This window comes from Orcinus orca, chromosome 9 (genome assembly GCF_937001465.1).
Source record: "Orcinus orca chromosome 9, mOrcOrc1.1, whole genome shotgun sequence".
Taxonomy (NCBI): domain Eukaryota; kingdom Metazoa; phylum Chordata; class Mammalia; order Artiodactyla; family Delphinidae; genus Orcinus; species Orcinus orca.
This window is the reverse complement of record NC_064567.1, coordinates 85339523-85365114: the sequence shown is the minus strand read 5'-3', so window position 1 is coordinate 85365114 and position 25592 is coordinate 85339523. Positions and strand designations below refer to the sequence as shown.

At 40.4% G+C, this 25592-nt stretch overlaps 1 protein-coding gene across 3 annotated transcripts in view; it reads right to left on the bottom strand.

Moving 5' to 3' along the window:
- Positions 1-24534, bottom strand: part of GSAP (gamma-secretase activating protein) — an 89868-nt gene extending 65334 nt beyond the window's left edge. The window contains exons 1-6 of one of the 3 annotated variants that reach the window (XM_033439641.2): positions 24233-24534; positions 14016-14092; positions 12975-13031; positions 10962-11031; positions 10601-10654; positions 3127-3215 (exon numbers count right to left, since the gene is read on the bottom strand). In XM_033439641.2, the coding sequence (XP_033295532.1) occupies positions 3127-3215; positions 10601-10654; positions 10962-11031; positions 12975-13031; positions 14016-14092; positions 24233-24341 (456 nt within the window). In that variant the 5' untranslated portion in view covers positions 24342-24534. Of the gene's footprint in view, positions 1-300; positions 616-3126; positions 3216-10600; positions 10655-10961; positions 11032-12974; positions 13032-14015; positions 14093-24232 lie in introns of those variants that run through there. The other 2 variants (XM_004263392.4, XM_033439646.2) reach the window with 2 other exon arrangements.
- Between the last annotated feature and the right edge of the window lie 1058 nt (positions 24535-25592).

Sequence of the window (25592 nt, the reverse complement as noted above, 5' to 3'; positions counted from 1 at the left end):
TGTCAACTTTTTAAAAAATTAATTAATTTATTTTTATTTTTTGGCTGCACCATGCGGGATCTTAGTTCCCGGACCACGGATCGAACCTCTGCCCCCTGCAGTGGAAGGGTGGAGCCTTAACCACTGGACCACCAGGGAAGTCCCTAGAACTGGTCAACTTTTACAATTGCTTACAGTCAAGTTTCCCTTTCAGAAAAACAAAACTTTAACTATATACCATTCTTCACAGCAAAAAGCTCAAAACTGTAAAATAGACAGGAATGCAGAATTCAGCTACGAGAATAATATAGACCTTATTACCTGCTGATTTGTGAAATTGTGCACATCAAAAAGGATACTTTGGGGACTTCTCTGGCAGTCCAGTGGTTAAGACTTTGCCTTTCAATGCAGGGGGTGTGGGTTCAATCCCTGGCCGGGGAGCTAAGATCCCACATGCCTCTTGGCCAAAAAACCAAAACATAAAACAGAAGCAATATTGTAACAAATTCAATAAAGACTTTAAAAATGGTCCACATCAAAAAAAAAAATCTTAAAAAAAAAAGTATACTTTGTGTACTGGGGTTGAGGAGAAGCAATGATGAGTAGACACCACATAGATAATGGAAGAGCAAACACTCAGTGCCTCAAAATAAGGAGAAACTACAGATTTGGCCTCCCCTGGGTCTACAGAGGTGGCCAGGCCCTGCTGCCTTAGCACTGTGACCTGGACTAAGGTGCTGACCAGTTCTAAACCTTTGCCTGGTCTCTGTGAGGCAATCAGTGAAAATGTAATTTTAAAAGTTCCATTCAGTTGGTGGTTGTTTTTCTTTCTAATTTGAGGCAACCCTGAAGCAAGGCCTAGAAGTGAGAATATACATAGACAGGGTTCAGACAGAGCTCTACAAAAGTGTGCAACATTTTTGGGGGTTTGGTTTTGTTTTGTCTGCATTGTGAGTAGGAATCTATATAGATTAGATTATATCATATTAGAAAAATATTTATCTTGTAAATATCGAGCTAGACTCTGATTATTAATATTCGTCGATGGAAGGTATGTACTACAGGCATGTAGACGAATGTGTAGTTACCCAATGGAACTATCTGGAAGATGCAATCATGCTGGTGGGGAACTCTCCAAGGATCCCAGATTGGGATCCAGACCCCACTCACTACTGTCTGGCTGAAGTTCCTCCATGAAGGGGGTCAAAGCTGCACGTGTAGACTTAGGGAAATGTACTACTGGAAATCATCACGGACGTTCTGGTAAGAAAAAGGAGAGAGATCGCAGGGCAGGACCAAACTCCATGGACAGTGAACAGCGTCTCTCTAAAGGAGAGCAGAAGGGAGAGAGGAAGAAGGTGGGGATTTGCCATGGATGGAGGTTTGGAGGAGTTTCTCTCTCCAGAGGCCTAAGCCTGAGGAGCAGGGAGCAGGGCTAGGAACTGAGATGGGCCCACAAGATTAGTGTGGGTCTGCTTCATGTGGGTGGGGACTTTGCTTTTGGCCTACAGATGACATCATGCATCCTGTACTTTTAATTTTTTTTAATTAAGATAAAATGCACATAACACAACATTCACTATTCACAATTTTCACTATTAAGTATACAATTCAGTAATTTTTAATATATTCACAATGTAGTGCAACCATATACTTATAAAAACTTTTTCCTTCCTATACTCTAATTACCTTTTAGTTGTCCTCATCCTTCAATAATATCTCCACTGCCTGCACAGCCCTGGATAAAAATGCTAAGGAAACCAAAGTAACAGGCCAGGAAAGGGAAGTGTCCCACAGTCAGCCCTGCACTGATGACAACGTAAACAGGGTGGCTTCCTGGGGGAGGGAACGCAGCTTAGGAGCTCCACACCAGGCCCTGTCTGGCAGGGAGCAGCGGCCCACAGAGACGCCAGGAGTGGTGGCGAAATGCACCACTGTAAGGACTGGCTGACAGTGGACGACTGGGCACATGAGAGACAATCCCCTCTCCCAACACACACTGCAAGAGGGAGACCCACAGCCAGAGGCTGGGAGTGGGTGGGGGGAGGGAGAGGCTATACAAGGCAATTGTGCCTCAACCCTGCATGAATATGGATAGTTGATTCTCGTTCTCTGCGGCAGTTATGTTCCATAAAGTCACCAAAAACACTGAAAACTGAACCACTGCTCCCAAGGGAAATACAGGGATAGGAACGTGTGAGCCTCTAGTTACAACATTTTTGACAACAAATTAAAACAAAACTTGGTCTAATGTGTGTTCCTGTTTAAAAGACACTTTATTTCATATATGCTGTTGATTCGCTAGCACTGAACTCAGTCAACAGTACTATAAGCTAATGTCTAAATGAAGTTTATCTAATTAACACACGTGTTCTCTGAAAAGAATAGCGCAGGCTTCTTGCACTTAGGAGCATGAGACAGCACCTCAACAAGGCACTTGGGGGACATTTTAAACAGCGAAATCACCAAGAAAAGCCAAAGAGTGTGAAAAACATGGCACTAAGTTGACTGTGAAAACAACCTTTGTCTGCAGTCTGAGAACTGAATCAAGAAGGCAGTGTCACCTTGTTCTACCTCATCTGGGAACATGTGCATTAGGTGAAAATTTTTTCACTGCTTTGCCCCTGTCTGCAAATGGCTGTGAAAGCACCATGAGTATTGATTTTGGGGTAACAAATAAATTTTAGTGGGTAGTAGAATTTGCAAATTCTATGTGCAAGTAATGAGAATTGGCTATATCTAGTCTACTTGTGTTATACGCACAGTGCTTCTGCATCGATTCATAGAGTTGATAAATTCAGGGATTAATTATATCATTTAATCATAGGTATTTAATCTGTCAACTCTATGAACACATTAGATAAACCATTTTTAAACTTCCTTTAAATGTGTTTTGATATTCTATATTTTATCATGTAAAAACATTATAGTACTATTAGACAAACCATGATATAGAGACAGAGAGCTAGGTTTGAGTTTTGATTTTCATGTTTGCAAAGGAAAAGCTGTTAATTCCAGCCATTCTCATTCACTGGATTGCTTTGAGGAAAATGTGATAATGTGTGTGAAAGCACTTTGTAACACCACTGCCTATAGGTTTCATGCTTTTTGATTAATGAGATAAATGATAAAGATATGCTCACTTACCTGTACCCAGATATAGCTATCCACTGCTTTTAGAACCTTCACATTGTTAATGGGGTGGATCTCGACCAACAAAGTTAAGCACCTTGAACCTATAATGTAAAGGTCGCTTTTAGTAGCAAAGTCCAGAATATCACAAATTATCTCCTCCACATAGGTCTGAACTTTGGAAATGTAAAATGTATTACTTACTGTATTAGCTATTCCACAAACAAAAGTATTTGTCTTAAAATTGACTTTGAGACTTCTTAAAACCCAAACTTTGAGACTTCTTAAAACTTAAAGAAAACATCATTGGACTTCCCTGGCGGCGCAGTGGTTAAGAATCCGCCTGCCAATGCAGGGGACATGGGTTCGAGCCCTGGTCTGGGAAGATCCCACATGCCGCGGAGCAACTAAGCCCGTGCACCACAACTACTGAGCCTGTGCTCTAGAGCCCGCAAGCCACAACTACTGAGCCCGCATGCCACAACTACTGAAGCCCGCACGCCTAGAGCCCGTGCTCCACAAGAGAAGCCACCACACTGAGAAGCTCGTTTGCCGCAACTAGAGAAAGCCCATGCACAGCAACGAAGACCCAACGCAGCTAAAAATAAAAATTAAATTAAATTAATTAAAAATATATATATATATCATAAAGGAGAAGTCAATGTACACGGAATGAGGAACAAGTTCCTACCCATTCCTCAGCCATTTTACCATCACTTCACTGGCCCTCTCAGCTTCTAAGTCTAAACAAATACAACTCAGTTCAGTGTCACTGCAATTCTGCAGCACAGTGGCAAATATTGTTTGCGTAGGAAAATATAAAGATATTTCTGATGCATGAATGTGTTACGGTTGACAGCAATTAGGACAGGGGCTTGGCCTCCCTCTGGAAGGGTTGCAGAGCTGCATGCATAAAGACTCACTTATTTCCTCAGTGCCACATCTGAGCTAATGTCATAAGACATAGCAATTAGGAGGAAGTGTTGGACACAGGCTAGAATGGGGATATCCAAATTTAGGCCAAACGTTCCCCTTCTCAGAAAAGGAGTTGCCTTATATTTGAGTCCTTATAATGACTAATATTCTCAGGTGCTTTCTCGGTGACTTTATTTATTTATTTTTCATATGCATAAAACTTTATTTTTAAGTCTGGTGAAAGCCAACACATTGTCATTTATTTTTGATTTGAATTTTATTTTTATACAACAGGTTCTTATTAGTTATCTATTTTATACATATTAGTGTATATATGTCAATGGCACTCTCCCGGTTCATCCCACCACCCCACCCCCACTTGGTGCCCATACGTTTGTTCTCTACATCTGCGTCTCTATTTCTGCCTTGCAAACCGGTTCACCTGTACCACTTTTCTACATTCCACATATATGCGTTAGTATGAGATATTTGTTTTTCTCTTTCTGACTTGGTGACTTTATTTTGAATAATAATTTACAATTTGGGGATGGTGCAGCAGCCTGGAATTGAATCAGTACCAGTTTTCACTATTTTCACTATTTAAGAAAGTAACCTAACAGCACTGCTTTATGTTAAGAAAAAGGAAAAAAAAAGGCAAAGAATATAAAATAATTTCTGGGATATTGCCTCACAATTTTGAGGACTGGATATCTCTGTAAACACACCTTTTTAGAGATTACTAAAAAAGCAAAGCAGTGAGTGAGTTATTATGTGGGATCACAAATACACAACGACAGAACAAATGAAAAACACATATTGCTTGGCTGACGGCTACTTGTAGCTTAGAATAAAAATCCAGTGACAGGATCATTCACAATTCAAAGGGGCTATATTTCTAATAACTGGGACAAGGTAAAGGTGAGGTACTTTGGGAATCTGCTTGATGACTCAAAAAATGGCTCTAAGAATAAGAGAAAGATTGGTGTCAAAGATACTTGTGGAAAAAAATAGAATAAAAATGTTCTGTGAGAATGAGAAAAAAAGTAATTTTCCTTATTATGTTGTTTTAAGTGTATATAACTAGTTTAACATAGTAAATAGTAGAAGCTGATATTTGACTGTTTCATCTCTTGCCCTAAAAGCTTTTGAGGGAAAAAGATTTCTGGGGGGCAGGCAAGGGAATCGTCTCATTGGAAAAATAAGGAATCACTTTCTACTTGGCCTTTTTGTCAGTGAATCTGTTCCCAGATGAGATAACCAGCTATCAGCTAAATGCACTTGCCTTTAAAATGGGAGGATTATCAAGGTCAAAAACCATCTTCCTACACTAATTTTTTCCTTCTTTGGGGCAGCCCAGATACTTAACTAATGAAAGTAGTTTAACGATAAGAGTAATTGTGCAAACAGGAATGTCTCTCAATAACATACCACGTGATTCCATAGTGTAACAGCAAGCACTCTGGATTAGGATTCTAGAGACATCGGTTCTAGTTTAAAATCTGCCACTAACCTAATATATACTTTTCAGCACATCATGAAGCTTTCCTAGGCCTTAGTGCTTTGGGGGCTTTTGTTGTTGTTGTTTTTGGCCGCACCAATGTGTGGCCTGCGGGATCTCAGTTCCCTGCCCAGGGATCGAACCCAGGCCCTGGCAGTGAAAGCACCAAGTCCTAACCACTGGACCGTCAGGGAATTCCCAGTGCTTTTTTACAAAATAAAGTGGAAAACTACAGAATCAGATCATTTCTACAATCATTTTCATCCATAAAATGTGCTGATTCCATGAAGTGCTTAAAGTTGTCTCAAGAATTCAGAGAATCCAGTTATCAATGGAAACTGGGAGGGCATCACTGAAGGGCCAGATAGGTCCAGGCATGGGAAGGAGAGCGGCAGGATCAAAAGGGACAACATGGGGCTTCCCTGGTGGCGCAGTGGTTGAGAGTCCGCCTGCCGATGCAGGGGACACGGATTCGTGACCCGCTCTGGGAAGATCCCACATGCCACGGAGCGGCTGGGCCCGTGAGCCATGGCCGCTGAGCCTGCATGTCCGGAGGCTGTGCTCCGCAACGGGAGAGGCCACAACAGTGAGAGGCCCGCATACTGCAAAAAAAAAAAAAAAAAAAAGGGACAACATGGATGGACCTCAAGGGTACTATGCTAAGTGAAGTAAGTCAAACGAAGAACGAAATCACGCCATTTGCAGCAACATGGTTGGACCCAGAGATTATCGTATTAAGTGAAGTAAGTCAGACAGAGAAAGACAAACATATGATATCACTTATATGTGAAATCTAAAAAAATGATACAAATGAACTTATTTACAGAAAAGAAACAGACTCACAGACAGAAAACAAACTTACGGTTACCAGAGGGGAAGGAGCTGGGGAGGGATAAATTAGGAATTTGGGATTAACAGATACATACTACTACATATAAAATAGATAAACAACAAGGTCTTAGTGTACAGTACAGGGAACTATATTCAATACCTTGTAATAACCTTGTATAAAGGAAAAGAATCTGAAAAAATACCTATTATGTATAACTGAATCACTTTGCTGTACACCAGAAACTAACACAACATTGTAAGTCAACTTTACTTTAATAAAAGACAAATACCGTATGGTCTCTCTTATATGTGGAATCAAAAAAACCAAACCAAACCAAAACCAAAACCAAAACCAAGCGTATAGAGACAGAGAACGGACTGGTGGTTGCAGGAGGTGGGGGTAGAGGAGGGGTGGGGAGAAATGGATGAACATTTTTGTTTTGTTTTGTTTAAAGTGAATTTAAGAAAATTTTTTTTAAAGCACAGGAATAGGCATGGCATTGGGAGGATGAAGAGTGAGCAAAAGAAAGAACCTGATCTGATGCAGGTGAAGGTATATGTTGTGAAACAGTGACAAAGTTGGAAGAGTCCAGTAGAATCTGGCTGTGAAGAAGCTCTGGTTATTAGAGCTCTGAAATCAAAGCACCTGCTGTACCTTGGGGCAAACATAACTCCACCGGGGAGAGTGAAAGGGGCACCTAAGCCTGGCCCCTGTGGAAGGCCATTTTCTAAATAAAACATTAAGTCTGCCACGGCCTCAGCCAATAAGAGAAGCACTGTTGACAAAAACCTTACTGTAAAGTATGTAGACCAAGGAACCCTATCTTGCTCATATGAGAGATGTTACAGTTTGTCTCATTTGCAATGGAAAAATCTCATTATAAGCAACAGAGTGTTAATACCTTGAGCCAAACTACATTTTATAATCAAATGGCTTATCAGGTTATTCAGGGACAGATAAAATAAGTCTTTGCAAAAGGCAAAACATTTGTTCAAAGGACAAATCATTACAATAGATCCTATAGGTCTTTCTGGTCACATAATTTCTGAAATCTTAACTGAACAAAAGGCCTCGTAAGTGTCTCCATGATCTGTCTGCACCTTACCCTCATTTCCCGCTGGCCTCAGTTCCCACCACTCTGCCGCTGTTCATGCCACTCCAGCCTCATTGACCTCACTATCCTTGAACAGTGAGTCTACCAAGTACTCTGGCCTCAGGGGCTTTGCGCTGGCTGTTCGTTCTGCCAGAAATGTGCTTCCCCGTGGCGCACGCTTGCTCCCTCCTTTCAGATCTCTGTTTAAACTCTCCTTTAATAGTGTTTCCTAGGATCATCCCTCAAATAAACTAACTGGGCTCAAATACTTGCCTCAGACTCTACTTACGGGGGAAACCCAAACTAAAACAAGAAGTCATCTCAGGGGACAGGATCACTTTAGCCACGAGGTGCTGGCATGAGGGAGTGGGGAGAGTGAAATAGGGAAGAAGGGTATGCAGTGTACGGGCACTGTCAATTGACTGACCACCTTGCATGGAGTGCACCTCAGAATCATCCACTTGAGGGCTGGAAAGGGGGAGTATTCATCCTTCAGCTCCTTGTCCCCCGATTGGTCATGGCTTATCCTATTGGAAATCCTTTCTAAACATACTTCCAGGTGGTACACATGCAGCTGGTAAGCAGATTTTCCCAAGGGCTCTGGGCAAAAAGTGAGAGGTAGGTAGAGCAGCTGAGGTGAGGCACTGCCTGTCAAATTACATTTGGGCAGAGCTGGTTCTCAGTGTAGTGGCTGGTATAAAAGGTGAGCTAAGATAAAGTATGGGGTTTCCAATACAAAAATTAACACTATTCATTCTACTATTTTAAAAGATGTGATCAGACAATTTCACGAGTGGTACATCAAATTTTCAAAGCTTAGTAACATTACCTGAATAGGATTTAATGTTGTAACCAAATCAAACTTACAATAAAGTTGGCCTGAAAGTACATTCTATGATATACATAATCGCCACTCTTCTGCATGACGATTAGGCATAGATGGTAAATATCATGTAAAGATTATAGTTTCTACTGGGTTTACCAACATAGTAAGGAACTTCTAAGGCTCAAACGAATAAGGTTTCAAAAAGAACTGGGAGGCACAGGGACCTAATCCAAGGTTCTGTACAGATGCCTAGCCTCATAAGTGGGATGAACACAAGCAGCTATTAGCCCAGGAGATCAGGTTCACATCCATTCCCTTGTTTTAGGAGTCAGAACACCAATGTTTTAGAACCTATCTTGCTTCAGCTAGTCCATTTCCATCATCTCTGAATTAAGCATTGCACCTAATTCTAAGAGGAGCAGAGGATGCTAAGAGGAGGACATGAGGTACTTCTCTGGTGACACAGTGGTTAAGAATCCGCCTGCCAATGCAAGGGACATGGGTCCGAGCCCTGGTCTGGGAAGATCCCACGTGCCACGGAGCAACTAAGCCCGTGCGCCACAACTACTGAGCCTGAGCTCTAGAGCCCAAGAGCCACAACTACTGAAGCCTGTGAGCCTAGAGCCCGGGCTCCGCAACAAAGGCAAGCCACTGCAATGAGAAGCCCGCGCCCTACAACGAATAGTAGCCCCTGCTCGCCACAACTAGAGAAAGCCCGCATGCAACAACGAAGACCCAACACAGCCAAAAAAAACAACAACAACAAAAAAACAGAGGAAGACATGACACAGAAGAGGGAAGAGGACTGCGGAGGTTCTCAGTATAACATGGCAGGAGGGAAGGTTAGGATGAGTAAAACAATGATGAGATTTCAGGGAAAGCCTTCTGCCCGCCAACGTCTCTCATAAACTGTTCTGCTGAGGTCCCTGAGAAGGTCCCATCCAGACTCAGCTCTGGTTCCCTTGACACTCTAAGCTGGCTCTGTGGGAGCCCAGGACTGCCTCATAAGCCTCACTGGAAAGTATTTATAAAGGGTTTTCCATCACACATAACTGCAGGAAAATACATCCGAGTGGGAACTCTGCTAACAAAAGAAGGAGCTTAAGTGCCAAACAAACAGAAGAGACGGAAACCACTGCAGGATAGGAATAGAAAGAGACTGACATGCGATCTACCTGACCAGAGGTTGAAAAACGGTAGTCCACAGGCTGGATCCAGCCACAGGTGGTTATCATTGCCTGAAGAGAATTTTTTTTTAAATATCTGGGCTGGTACTTCCCTGGTGGCACAGTGGTTAACAATCCACCTGTCAATGCAAGGGACACGCGTTCGAGCCCTGGTCCGGGAAGATCCCACATGCCACGGAGCAACTAAGCCCGTGTGCCACAACTACTGAGCCTGCGCTCTGGCGCCCACAAGGCTAGAGCCCATGCTCCGCAACAAGAGAAGCCACCTCAGTGAGAAGCCCATGCACCGCAACAAAGAGTAGCCCCCGCTTGCCGCAACTACAGAAAGCCCATGCACAGCAACAAAGACCTAACGCAGCCAAAAATAAATAAATAAGTTTATTTATTTAAAAAAAATATATCTGGGCCAACATTTAAAAATTAAAATTTTATATAATAGTCCATACTTCTCTTGATAAATTGAAAAGCTGGTCCCACTAGGCTTATTGCCCAACTTCTGAGACGGGACACATATCTCATGGGGCACCCCGCCTACCACTAGACCCTATAGCTTGCCGTGTGGGCAATCGCCACTCCTCTCTTGCATCCATTGTATCCCCAGCGCTGTGCATTGAGCCTGACCCACTGCAGGCACTCCATATTTGTTGAGTTCTGAACAGATGGATGATAAAAAATGTTAAAAGGAAGTGAGGGTGGGAATCATATAAGTAATCAACTATGCAGTAGGCCTCGGCAAATGAGTAGAACTGATTTTTATTTAGAATTCGTGGACTATTCATAATGCAATATGTGCTGGTTAGAAGTTCACCAGATATCAGGATAAAATGGCATTCTCCAAGCAATACTAACGTCTTCCCAACCTTTTGTACCAGCTTCTGCCTGTAGGGTTTCTAGTGTGTTCTCCATGTTCAGTCTGCAGATGCTAATTGCCTTTTTAATATTTCTGTTATTCACTGTTATATTATTTTCTGTACTTTCTTGTTTACTTGGAAAAAATGTAAAGAAATCTCTTTTTCATGCTTGACATGACCTTTGCCTTTTTATTCTGAGATAAAGCTGTTTGTAAAAATGCTTGCAATTTGACAGTAGTTCAATAAATCTTCATCTCTCAATAAGTACTAAAAACTAATTTCATTACCTGGTTGAAGCTCATTCCTTCTTCCCTCTTTAGCAGCTTGAACTAAACTTGCAGCTAATGGAAAAAGAAAAAAATAATCCATTAGCAAATGATCCATACAGCGGCTTTAACAGTTTACCATTTTATACCCAAAATAAGTGAGGGCTCAAAGCTGTCAGTGGATGATTAAGGTGAAATACAAAGTATTCTTTTTTGTAGATAGACTCTACAGATTCTTTATTTCAAATCTAATCTCCCAAGTGCATCTTCTCCCAGAAAACCATTGTTATAGAATGATCAAATATTGCAAAAATTCAATACTTTGAAACTAAAAAAATGTAGTTTAGTTCTTGAATTGTAGCAATGAAAGAGTTCAACTTACCCAGCAAAGTTCTCTCCCTGTTGACTGAGCAACTGACAACTTGCAAGTCTTTCTCAAATGTATAGAGATGCTATTAAAACAGAAGTATTTTTTAATTTGGAGTTTCATGTTAAACAACAATTTCATGAATGCAATTCCCATTCAGCTCTCTAGCAAGTATCATTGTGGCAAAGCATTTTATTAAAGAACCACCAGTGAACCAGTTCATCCATACTGAGAAGTTTCAGATTATTTTTTAAGAAAAAAGTTTGCTATTGTAGGCCATCTTTGGCACTGAAACTTAACCATGAGACAATATAGTATAGTGGTTAAGAGCATAGAACTTGGAGCCAAGCTAGACCCAGGTTCAAATCCTAACTCTGCCACTTGCTAGCTGTGTGACTTTAGATGAGTTATTCAACCTCTCTATCCTCCCATCTGTAAAACTGAAATCATAATACAGCCTATCTCAGGAGATCCTTAGAAGTGGTGAGTTAGATAATCCATGTGAAAGTACTTACTACAATGTCTGCCACACATAATAAGTACTCAAGTGTTAGCTATTATGATTATTGAGGCAAGTAACTAATCAATTTACATGACTATGACATCATTAACTATGTCTAACAGACTGTCACAAGTGCATCCCCTAAAGGACTCCCGTATTTAGAATACTGGCAAAGCAGTCTTCTTTTTTATTTAATCTTTATTTTTATTTTCTTGCTGTTTGATTGTTGCAAGATTCCATTTCCTGGAATAGTAAAGAAAATTAAAATGGTCATGCAGAAGGAGGATGTGAGGTGCAGATTGAGGAACTGGAGCCAATCACAGTTATATTAAGTAAAGTCTCTTAAAACACACTTAGAGGATAAGGAAAGATAGAGCCTTAGACTTCAGGAGAGAGCAGGCTAAGAGAAACAGTGACTGCAGAACTATTACGAAGGTAATTAGTACCTGCAGACTAAAGAACCACTGAGAACATACTAGAATCCAGTGGCCAGAAGTTGACAGAAAATGTTGAAAAGTCAGGAAAAGGGAACTTTGAGTTAATAAGAAGGCTCTGAATTCATGTGAGAAATTTTGGTTTCCTTTGACTCTTGCTCTAACTGAGGGATTCTTACTTATAAGTAAGAAGAGTCATGAATGTATACACTTAAGTTTTCAGTGTTTTATCCTTTTAATTAATAAATAACACACAAGGAGAGTCTCAGCATTTAAGACATGCGAACACTACCAAATAAAAAGTCTACGTTCTCCATTACATTCACCCAATTCCAATTTCCTCTGAAAAGGAAACATGTTTGTAATTTGCTCCGTAGCCTTCCAGATCATTCAAAATGAGTTTTTAATATATATTTATGCACGTACATATTTGTCTTGCAAGTTTTTTAAACATAAACGGAACGTATTATTCTGGCAACTTGCTTTTTTCACGTAATGATGTGTTTTGGAGCGCCTTCTGTGCCAGTGTACATTTATAGACTTCTGAGTCCCTCAATACTGGTAAATTGTTTTTATGTAGGCACAAAGTGACTCCCTCCCATTTGCCCCAAGAATTAGACAAGCCTGTCACGTTAACCAATGTCTTACGTGAGTGGTTTGAGGAAAGATTAAGAAAAGGAGGCTGGTTCTAAACCTGGATCTTTGAGAAGTAATGAAAAGCAAGAACAGCGAAGGTTACGCAGAAGCAGAAGTCAGAGCCAGAGGTCATTATGAGATCCTAAGCTTCTGGGAGCACACAAATCCGGGGAGGGCGTTGGACTTCCTACATTCCTACAGGACATTGGATAATTGGTTTGCGCCAACTTGGCTTAAATCTCAAAGGACTAAGAGACCAGGTGACATTTTGTTCCAGGACTCCTTACACATTTTTTTTTTTTAAGATAATGGTAAAGGGAGAAGAGAAGGAAGCAAAGAAATATAAACTAAATTTTTAGAAAATAAAATGAAATAAGAAGTTGTATCTAGAAAGAAGGAAAACTTGAATAGCAGGAAAGTAACCAATAAGTAACTATAATCTATGGTGATTTTTACCTCATTTTGTTTGGTCTGGTAATCATACAATCCAAAGAAGACATTTCCCTTATCATCCTGAAAAGAAAAAATTAAATAGATGTTTATTAAATGTCATTGTTTAGGAAGTTACTAGTTTTAAAAGAAACCTGCAATAATTCAACCAGTATTAGCAACAAGCACTCTAAAGGTAGCCTGCTGTGCATGTCAGAGAGGGACTGAACCTGTTTCTGCTGGTCATATGGATCAAAGAATGAAAGGCAATAAGAATGTACAGCTCAGTGAGTCTGGGGGACCCTGTCTCCTAGGACTGAGCATGGTGAAGGAGCGAATCTTTTTGTACTTCCATTTATTTCTGTAAGAGAATATATATGACGGTCACTGAAAGTGGCCAGAACAAGTCCCTGATATTCTTATAAGTAAAACTTTTTGAATCGTACAACTCCTTTAACGCAGCATCCTCATAGATACAACTTAAAATAACTTTTTTTAAGCAAAAAAAAAAAAGTACAGTAATACAACTGTGCAAAGCAAACTGACCACTGTTATCATTCTTCCACTTTTCACTACTACGGTAAAGTTATCCTTAAAGTTAAATTTTCTTTCCTTAGAACAATTAATATTGAAAACACACTGTCAAATATTAATACCTCAAAAGTCTGAGCATATACAAGTTTGAAAAGATGATGTATAGTAATAATATTTAATATTTTCTCAAAGATAAAAATTTAACATTAATTAGGTTTAAACATCTCTTACTTGGCATTTTTCCTGTAGAAAATGAAACTGTTCATCTATTCAAAACATTTGAGCACTGTGTCAGACACTGTGTAGTTTTTTATTTAAAAAAGAGAAAATATTTCATAAGACTGAATTTCAATTACCCTATTCAATCTCACAAAATAAAAAATGTCATATGTTAAAGATTAAATGTCAACAGGTCTTATTCACTACCCCTCAATAAGATACAGCATAAAACTCTGTAAAAAAAGAAATGGTTAAAATGGTAAATTTTATGTTATGTATATTTTACCACAATTTAAAAAAAGAATATAGGCATACCTTATAGGTATAAATAATATTTCCATTTCTTTCAACATTTAGTACACGTAAGCTCTCATAATTGTTTTCTAAAACACCTGAAACAATAATAGCAAGTTAATACTTAGCAGATGTTTACAAACATATCTAACAAATACAATATTAGTGAAAAGCCAAATACAAAAGAATACTGATCATACCATTACATAGAGTTTAAAAACAAGCAAAGCTAATCTATTTTATTAGAGATCAGACTAGTAATGACCTTTAGGGAAGAGGAAAGGAGCAGTGATTAGGAAGTACCTCAAGGGAGCCTTGCTAATGGAAGTGTACACATTGGAAAAAACCAGCAGAATCTACTGAAGCTGAATATATATGGCTCAAAAATTGCCCTTGTACATATATCTCATAAGAAGTATACACATATTGTGGCAAATAACACATATGATATCTACAGCACTATGGTTCAGAGACTTCCCTGGTGGCGCAGTGGTTAAGAATCCGCCTGCCAATGTAGGGGACATGGGTTCAAGCCCTGGTCCGGGAAGATCCCACATGCTGTGGAGCAACTAAGCCCATGCGCCACAACTACTGAGCCTGCGTTCTAGAGCTCGTGAGCCAAAACTACTGAGCCCGCGTGCCACAACTACTGAAGCCCGCATGCCTAAAGCATGTGCTCCACAACAAGAGAAGCCACCGCAGTGAGAAGCCCACACACCGCAAAGAAGAGTAGCCCCCGCTTGCTGCAACTAGAGAAAGCCTGCACATGGCAACAAAGACCCAAAGCAGCCAAAAATAAATAAATAAATATAGCACTATGGTTCATAATAGTCAAAACTGGAAACCTAAAATATCCATCAAGCAAAGAATGAATAAATTGTGGTATATTCAAACAATGGAGTATTATACAACATTAAAAATGAATTAACTTGCTATAACATACACCATAAATGAGTACAAGAAGCCCACATACTCACCCCTCCCAAAAAAGGTATAAACTGTATGATTTAATTTACACACAAGTTTCAAAATCTGGCAAAAAGAATCTATTGCGCTAGATGAGTGATTGCTGGAAAGGAGTATGAAGGGGACCTTTGGGGTTCTATTAATTTTCTCCTTCCGGCTCTGAGTGCCAGTTCCATGGGTGTGCCTCACTTTGTGAAAATTAACTGAGTTGCACTTGTGATTTGTGTACTTTTCTGTATGAAGGCCATATTTGACAAAGGATATAAAGATTTTTTACACAAAACATTTAACTTGTAAGTTAACGGACCATCATTTTTCTTCTAAAATTTTTGGATATTCCTCTGATTTCTACAGTTAAAGGATTTAAACACTGGTTAGAAACAGCATTGATAACTATCATCATTAATTGGGAAGAAAAGCATATATCCCCAATTTCCTCAAAATTAAATTGCTTAAACTTGACTCATTTTCCCCACACAAGAATAGTGTTATTAGATGTTAAAATATTATGTTGATTATGACAAATTCCAATATTCAGACAAAACATATGCAAAATATCCTATAAATCAGAGCAAATTTCAGTTTGTATTCCTGATTAAAAAGGAAAAATCAAGACACAAAATCAGGATAATTGGTGAGCTCAACCCCTGCACTGGAGCTGGGAGTGCAAAACCTTTAGAGATGGTTCACTGAGAACTTAGGAATCATCCTGAGATCTCTCGTGCCAACTCCTCACAAGAAGAAGCTGCCTGGCTCTTCAGGGGGCAGGGCAAAGAAGGGGGTAAGTGTTGCTTATATATGGGTATATACACTTTTCAATGTATATTGAGGTATCAGACACATTATTCTCAATATTAAAAAAAATAAGAATAATCACTTGGTCTCTTAGGATAATAGTATGATTCAATTAGCTTACTGCTGAACAGCACTTCCTAACTTACAGAGTTCTCACTGCTATCTCAATCATACTGTATAAGGTACTACAGGCCCATTGTATGGGTAAAACAACTGAGTTTCAACGAAGTTAAGATATTTGGCCAATACCATATATTGAAAAAGTGGCACAGACTAATTTCAAGCCTAGGAAAAGGTAAACAGAATGAACTCAGTTTCCTGTATCATACTCACAATGGGAAAACGGATAATTACTGAAAAATCCTTTAAGGTGGATTTTGCAGACACCTAAAGAGGATTTCAGTGAGTTTCTTTTCATCCTGCACATGACTCAAAACTCCTGGAATGCAATGTGTCAATATTTTGAGAAGCATTTTTTTTTCTTTCAAGATTATAAGGATGCTGGAAGAGACCTTCTCAAAAGTACACTTAAAAGGTTTCAACTAAGATAAGAAACTTCTTTACAAGAATCTTGCTAAGAAAATCCAATTTCCTTGCAAAAGCACATCTATTTCCAAATCACTAAAATATTAAGAGAAAAAAATTTTCCAACAAATGCAGATTACAACATATGATATATGCTTATTCCATTAAATCAATGGTTCTCAATGCTTGTGTTGTGTTAGAATCATCAGGGGAGATTTTAAAAGAACATGGATGTCCAAGCCCTGTCCCAAATATCCTAATTTTTTTCAGCTGGTGAGGGCCCTACTCCCTGGTGTCTGTATTTTTAAGTTTCCCTTGTCATTCTAATGTGCAGCCAGGGCTGAGAACCAGTGAACTACATATTTATAAATAATATACATTAAACAATATTCATTAGATAGCATAACTAGGACCTGCTTATAATGTAACCAGAGTAGAAAGAAATAATAAAAATAATGCCTTCATGGGTCTGTTAGGGAGTAAGAATTGCAGTCTTAAATAATCCTGCAGTTAAGTACATGGTTCTCATCTGAAGGATATTTGCATTCGATAAATTTAGCAATGTTGGTAAGCCAGAGACCAGGGTCTCACCACACACTATAAACCCATTGGCCCTTCCTCCCCGGATTAGTTGCTCATGTTTTAGACACACCCTTTTAAAAGACTTATTCAATAACCTCTTTGCTTATTCATTCTGACTCTTCTCCCACTAGTTCAACTCTGGGAAGTCCAGAAGAGGAAGTTTAGCAATTTCAAATGAGGAAATGTGGTTTAATTTTACAGTTCAGTGAAATCAGAGTTCATGAAGGAAAAATGTAGCATTCTGATAAATACTTGCATAAGTAAACCTACTAAAAAAACGGAGAGTACCTAGATATTAAAGGTGTTGGTGAGTCACAGCTCATGTAAAATTAAAGCTGGTTTGCCACCCCAGTGTCCACTGAAGCCCTATTTACAAGAGCCAGGTCATGGAAGCAACCTAAATGCCCATCGACAGATGAATGGATAAAGAAGATGTGGTACAGGGCTTCCCTAGTGGCGCAGTGGTTGGGAGTCTGCCTGCCAATGCAGGGGACACGAGTTCGAGCCCTGGTCCGGGAAGATCCCACATGCCGCGGAGCAACTAAGCCTGTGTGCCACAACTACTGAGCCTGCGCTCTAGAGCCCACAAGCCACAACTACTGAGCCTAAGTGCCACAACTACTGAAGCCTGCGCGCCTAAAGCCTGTGCTCCACAACAAGAGAAGCCACGACAATGAGATGCCCGCGCACAGCAACGAAGACCCACCACAGCCATAAAATAAATAAAATAAATAAATTTATTTAAAAAAAAAAGAAGATGTGGTACATATATACAATGGACTATTACTCAGCCATAAAAAGGAACAGAATTGGGTCATTCGTAGAGATATGGATGGACCTAGAGGCTGTCATAGAGAGTGAAGTAAGTCAGAAAGAAAAAACCAAATATGTATCAACGCATATATGTGGAATCTAGAAAAATGGTACAGATGAACCAGTTCACAAGGCAGAAATAGAGACACAGATGTAGAGAACAAACGTATGGACACCAAGGGGGGAAAGCAGCAGTGGGGGTGGGGAGCTGGTGGTGGGATAAACTGGGAGATGGGGATTGACATGTATACACTAATATGTATAAAACAGATAATAAGAACCTGCTGTATTAAAAAAATAATAATAAAATTCAAAAAAACCCTATATTTTCATTTATAGTTTCTATCTTTGATGTCATGCACAGAATTGTCTTTCCTACCCTGAGATTATATAAATGCTTGGTATATTTTTTCCTACAATTTTTGTGTTTTTATTTTTTTAATTATATATTTGATCCAACTAAAATTTATTTATGTATTTATACTCATACGTATACAGTATGAGATAACATTTGTCATTATACTTTGTTTACAAATGGTTACCCAGTTGTTCAAATGCCATTTATTGAATTATGTTTTTTCTGAAATGCCACACTTACAATGTAGTAAACCCCTATGTATATTTCTGAACTATTTATTCTTGTTCCATTGACCCGTCTACATATTATTAAGTCAATGCCACATTGCTTTGATTACAGCTTTATAATGCTTTTTAATATTTGGTGGTAAATTCCTCTGTGATCACTCTCCTTTCATGGCTATTCTCATCCTTTTATCTTTTCAAATAAACTTTAGGGTAAATTTGTAAAAAAAAAAAAAAAAAAAAGCTGGTTTGCCAGATAAGTCTCGTCCACTTCAATGTATTCTTTGCCAAACACGAGTGATTTCACTTTAAAAGAAGATGTCTGTCAAATATGTAAATTTGGTTTCCAACTGCTATGAGTCAAAAATCAAATAAAAGTATTTCTTTTCTTTCCAATGACTATGGGGGTGGAGGGAGTCTCACAGCCCTATACAAAAATTTGAACTAGTTCCTAGAACAGAGATCAAGGAGTGCTAAGATATAATTATCCTATGACATTTCAATTCTGTAAATAATTCACATAAAACCTCCTGCTCAACAGGACCAGATATTATAATTTCTAAACGTATGAAGTAAACATTATTATATGATTTATATTTCATATTCTGAATAAAATGAGAAAAATCAAGGATGGGGTGATTAGCTAAGCAATAAAGAGAGAAAAGAATTAGAAAAGGAGACTAGGAAGGTAGGGGACGGAAAAGTGAAAAGGAAGGACAGTGGCGAGAGAAGAGTAAAACAATAAACAAAAACAATGTGACTGAGCCAATCCTCTGGGCCCCAAATCTGTCTGGGGGTATCTAGGAGGCAACAATAAAAGCATTACTCTTGAGTCAGATAACTGGTAAAATATATCACTTCCCTGGAAAAAATGAATAACTACAGTATTTGAAAGATTAATCAATCTGGAACATTAATAAATTCTAATAAAGTCATCAATCTAATACTAATTGAAGCAGGCAAGGAGATATAGGCAAGAAAACGTACATTATTTCTGGTCTTAAATATACGTGACATTTAAACCTTAGAAAATTTACATACCGGAGACTTTTTCTTAATTTCCTGAAGATATGATACATTCCAAGAGGGGATTAAGCATTAGACAGAAAAATTAATATATAAAATCTATTATATTGCTACATACCAGTAATAGTTAGAACCTATAATGTTTTTAAATGTGCTATTTATGAGAGCAACAAAAAATAATAACAACCCAGGAATAAATCTGGCAAAAACCTTCATGGAGAAAATTCTAAGACTTCTTAAGAATCATAAAGGAGCTCTAAATAAACAACAAGCTATACTTTATTCATAGTTGGGAAGATTTAATATTGTAAAGATGCCAATTCTCCCCAAGCTGATCCACAGCTTCAATGCAACTCAAATCAAAAATCCAACAGATTTTGGTGAAATCTAACTGGCTGATTCCAAAATATATATGTAAGAACAAGGAGCACAGAATAGCCAAGATGATCCTGAAGATGACTGATGTGAGAAGACTTACTCTACCAGTTATCAAGACTTAACAGAAAGATAGTTACTAAGATGTCTTCGTCTAACATTGGCCAATGGAACAAAATTAAAAGCCCAGAAAAGGAGACTCACACACATATGGAAACTTGATGTGTGAAGGAAGTGGTTTTGCTGTCAGTGAGAAAAGGTAGGGCTATTTGGTTAGTGACACTAGAACTACTAGCTATTAACACAGAAAAACAATGCAATTTACAAAAGAATATATTAACACCTGTAAGCTATAAATAACAAAACAAAATCATGTAACCACCACCCAGCTTAAAAATAGCAAATATCAGGGCTACTTTTGAAGGTTCTGGTGTCCCCCAATTTGATTCCTACATCATATTACAAAAATAAATTCCAGATGGATAAAAAGATAACAAAATTCAAAGAAAAAAGCTTTAAAGCTTTTAGAAGTTAATATAAAAATGTCTTCATGGCTTCTAAATTTCTTTAAAATATCCAAAAACCACAAACCGTAAAGGAAAAGACTCATAAATTAGACTACATTATAATCAAGAACTCTTGTTTATCAAAGGTAATCACAAACTGAAAAAAACCAAGAGATTGAGGGAAGATATCTGCAACATATATGATGAACAAAGGACTAGAATCCACAATGAAGAATGCCTTAACATCAATATTAAAAAAAGCCACAACAGACAAATAGACAAAAGGATGAACCAACATCCCATAGAAGGGGAAACTCAAATAGCCAGTAAATATATAGAGATGTTCAACCTCAAACCACAATGAAGTAACGTTTAGACCCACCAGTTTGACAAGAAATTTAAAATCTGGAAAAATCAAGAGCTTGTGAAGATACAGAGTACCAAAAACATTTCTATACCACAAATGGGGTAGTTAATAAGTACAAGTACTTTAGAAAACAATTTGGCACTACCCGGGAAAAGTGAAGACGTGCATAGCCTGTGACTCAGCAACTCTAAAGTCAGACATCCATCCTAGAGAAACATGTAAAGTATGCACCAGGTTAGTAAAAGCATAGACTGTTACAGCAAACCCCAGAAACCTCCCAAGTGTCACTGTTGGGATAAAGATAAGTAAGTTGGGTTTCCTAGGAAACATCCTGAGACAGTTTCGTATGCAGGGTATTTACTAGGGAGTGCTTCCTAAAGTGGGATTAACACGTGTAGCAGGAAGGAGAAGGAAGCAGGACCAGGCTGGGGAAGAAGTCAAGTTACAATGAAGGCCCAGTGGCCTCAGGTGACCTTGGGGTCCTCCACTGGGGAAGCTCTAGAACTGAAATGAATTGTCAGAGTTGTCCCATGTGAGTCAAAATGCCCAGGCCTTTATACCCCACCTCACCCTCTCATTAAAGGAGGCCATACCTAAACTAAAGGGGCATAAAGTTGGGTGACGCAACCCTCTGCCGAGGCCATCCCTGAAGGCGCTGACAGCTGAGGGCTATCTGCTGCCCACACTTACAGCACCTGGGACAAGCCCTTTCTTGATAGGAAGATCTAAGCACTGCATCTCCATGTCCACCATAGTGTTGTATAGTCACACAAATGGAATACTATACAGCAGTGAAAATTAACGACCTACAGCAGTCAACATGGATAAATCTTACACTACTGAGAAGAAAAAAAACGAAAAGAATACATATACTGTTCTTTCATTGACTTAAAGTTCACAAACAAGCAAAATGAAATGACATTTTGCTTAGGGAGATATACATATGGGTTAAAACTACAAATAGGATCAAAGAAATGTTAAAATATAAAAGTTTAAGTGGTTGTAGGTAACAACTTACAGATGAGGGATACAGAGAGCAACAGGATCAAATAGGGAGACAAAGAGCCTACAAAAGTCTTGATATTATTCTATTTTTAAGGTGGGTACACAGTTTTGCTTTTTTTTTTATTATTTATAGCTTAGATGTGTTAAAAATATTCTTTTGTATAACTTTTAATTTTTAAAGAACAAATATTTTCTTCCTTTATTTCAGGAGAAATAATTTTCCCAAAGTTCAACCTAGAACAAGAAACACATGCAGTAACCAAATCTGGTCTCCTTACTTCTTAACCCCTTTTTGACTAAAATGCTATCATATATGCACTGAATTTCTGTCCTGGCTGACTTAGCCCAGCTCTGTGGCTATTTTGCCAGAAATATGTCATACATCAGGAGTACTACTTAACACCCCTAAGAAATCTTCAATTGTATTTGTTGATGTAAAACTATTAAGGCTTCAAATTTAGAGAGCAAGTGTGCAGAGAGGAGACTTTACAATGGTATAATTATTCATAATTTACATTTGAAAAGCCGAGACTTTGAAAGGAAAATAATTTGCACAAATGTGTGGAGTAATAGCTGTGCTAGAAATAAAATAGAATCCCACATTCCCCTGCCAGTGCTACAAATTACAGCAGCAGAATAATTAACTTGTGGTTTTTTTGAGCTACCACCCACTGGTGATTTTCAGAAATAACAATTTCTTTTAGTATAATAGGGCTAATATCTTGCCAAGGTGCTCTGCAGAAGCAAAACACTACCAATATCAGAAAAATCTGGTATTTCTAGTAAGTTTAGTTTCTGAAGACCCAGGGGTATCTGCAGTTTGGTGAAATGTCAACACACAAGTTTATATGTCTTCACAGATGTGTGAAAGACACAAGGAAGCCAAAATCTAACTGGCTCACACACAGCTTTTCAATCACAACACACATTACTGAAACATAAGACGGTGGCATTTCACACTTCATCTAACTTCTCATTTTCAGACACTTGCCACTTAGCTATATAAGGTGGAGGTCCAGAGGAAGGACCACTTTGTGGTAGAAACCATAAATCTTCAAAAGCTCTTTAGACATTCAGGAGACTTTTAAAAAATCCCCCAAAGTGAAGCTTTACTAATAATGACACTAGTCGTTTGTCAAACTCACTAGTCAAACAGGAGCCTTGAGCTACACAAACATGACTCCCTGTTTGGAACCAACAACTAACATGCCAAGACAAGGAACCCTACAAATACTCTGCTAAAGCCATAGGACAGAAAATTTTCTCCAGCGATAAGGGGAAAGGAGTTGTAGATATGGGTAATTTGATGGACCTCTCCAAAAAATGCCCTCCAGCAAGTCTAAGTGTTTAAAGAAAACCAGACGGGGAAAAAAAGAGGTAAACACACTGAAGTGGCTAGCTCCTGTGCACAACTGGGATCCAGGGTATCGTTTCTTTGAACCTGAACCTAAGCCCTGAAGATGCAACATTATTTGCAGCAAACGTTTCTTCTTGAAAAACAACCTGGGAAATCACAGAGTTCCCCTTCTTTAAAGTTTTGGTTGATCAATGCTGGGAAGGCTCGAAAGTGACTTTCCACTCTCTTATCAAAATCAAAACAAAGGATTTTTGAGACAGATGAAAATCAAAGGCTCAACTGCCCAGAATGTATTCCAATTCACCCTGAGGAAGTTGGGCAGGACACCCGAGGATCACTTGGTCTCACGCCTCTTGCTGGCCGGCACAGGTGGTCTCTGGGTTGGTGGTGACGGGCTTGATGCTTTGGAAAACAGTGGGCTCTCAGTTCATTGCTCACAGCCTGAAAGCAGACCCCTACCCTCTCGCACTTCACATCCGAAGTGGCATGTCCCCTAAATCACGGATACTGTTCACCCAGAAACACGTCTCACAAACGTGGGGACAAACCGTGCAGCTGTTAAGTATTTATACGGTGGTTTTCCTGGCGGCCATGATTCATCTTTTCTTTCTCATAACGCGAGAACTTCCAGGAGCCTCCAGTCTTGGTGGAACCCCTACCCAGGTGATGAATCTTTTTAGGCAGGTGAGATATGAATAAAGCATAGAGAACGACCCTCCCCCACCCCCTGCAGCCTTGTGCCGGAGGAGTTGCAGAGTCTGGGCAGCTGCTCCTCCACGCCCTGCTCTGATGAGATGATGCCAAGGTACCCAGCCTTTCTACTGAAGGTGACTTACTGTGCTCAACCCTTAAGCCAGAAGCTGGAGGACTCGCTAGAAGAAGCAGTGACCACCTAGAGGGGTGGGATAGGGAGGGTGCGAGGGGATATCGGTATATATGTACACGTAGAGCTGATTCACTTTGTTATACAGCAGAAACTAACACACCATTGTACGGCAATTATACTCCAATAAAGATGTCTAAAAAAACAAGCAGTACAACTCCGCCACCGAGACCTTGCCCAACTTGCCCCGGGGGCTGTGCCTCCGCCCTTCAGCCAGTGGCCCCGGATGAGGGTGGCAAAGCCCAGACTCCGAAGAGGGGAAGGTCACCCCTTCAGCACCAACCTTCACAGGCTAGCAGGGGGCACAGGCTGCGCGTCTGGCGGTGCCCACCAACCACCCCGGCCCAGCCCGGGAACCACCTAGGTATGAAGGACTCCGACTCCCCCGCCTCCGCTGCCCCTGCCTAACCCCCCCACATCCACGCCCCACCCCTCCCCGACGCACGCCTACAGCACCTGGGCCTCCGCCTCCGGCCCCAGCGGCCACTAACGCCGCCCGCTGTGCCCGCAGCCACGGGAGCACGTCCTTCCCGAGATCGAAGTCGGAGACCAGACGGAGGGCCATTGCCCGGACGCGGCCACCGGGCAGCTCTGGAGCCCTGCGCCGCGGGCATTCCCGGCCCTCCGCGCGCCACCGCACCCCGCGCCCGCCCCTCCTTCCTCTCCCCCGCCCGCCGCTTTCGGTTCCGCCGCGGCCGAGCGGGAGAAGCCCCAGCACCGCCTCCTCCCGGCCCGGCCAGCGCCGCGCACGTGAGCCTCGAGCTGCGCACGCTGGGCCGGCGGGGGGATGGGGGGAGGGGGAGCGACGAGGGCGCGGGGACCAGACCCAGACGGGCCGCGAGCCCTCGACTTGCACCCTCGCGGCGGAGGACAGAGAGGGAGGGAGGATTTGTTTTTTAAAGAGGCGTGGAGATGTTGCTGGACCAATGGTTTCCAAACTATGCTGCATATGACATGTGCGTGCTAGGCGTTTGGGGTTTTTTTTGTTTGTTTGTTTTTTAATCCCCAGGTGAGTCCACTGTGCAGCAAACTTCAGAAACCAGTTGGCTAGAGAGAGGTATTACTAGCTGGGTCACCTGAGAAGGTTCAAGGTCATCACCGGGGCAGAAGCAGGCGGTGGCTTGGGCCTATTCAGCCCAATTTCAGGGTGGTGGTATTTTATTAGTAGTACTTAAGTAGAAAGTAGCGAGGTGTATGTGAGATGATTCTACTTTAACAGAGATTCGGAGACACTGGAAGGGGTCAATCAGCTCAACACAAACAGGTCTTCTGCCTATTTACGGGGCTCCCTACACTGGCTGCAACGAAGCTGAATTGTTGAAGATTTCCTCTGCACTTACTCTTTTAAAAGTGCTCTCCTTCCAGGGGCACCTGTGGTGTGGGGCACCGTCTCATCCCCATACCTATAAATAAGTCCAGTGTTTTCTTAATCTTGCCACTCAGGTTTCTTTTCATTAGAGAGTGTACCATCAGTATTGCTTGCTGCACCTTTGGCACTGCAGATCCAATCCATCCTGAACATCAATGCCAAGTTATTACTGTCCCTAAAACAAAGCTGTCCTCATGGCCCCGTGCAGAAGACTTTGAGTAACAGCTGACTGCAGGATAAAGTGCCTATACTTTACCTGACCCTTCCAGCCTTTTCACCTAGACCTTCGGCTCCAGGTTGGCCTGATTCCAGAACCCTGTGATTCCACCCACTTGCCTCCGAAAAAAATCACCAGACCCTTCCAATCTGGATCCACAAAGCTTTCTCACAGCTTCAGCCCCTAGCGACCTTCCTAACCCTGAACTTCTAGACAGATGTTGCTAGTAC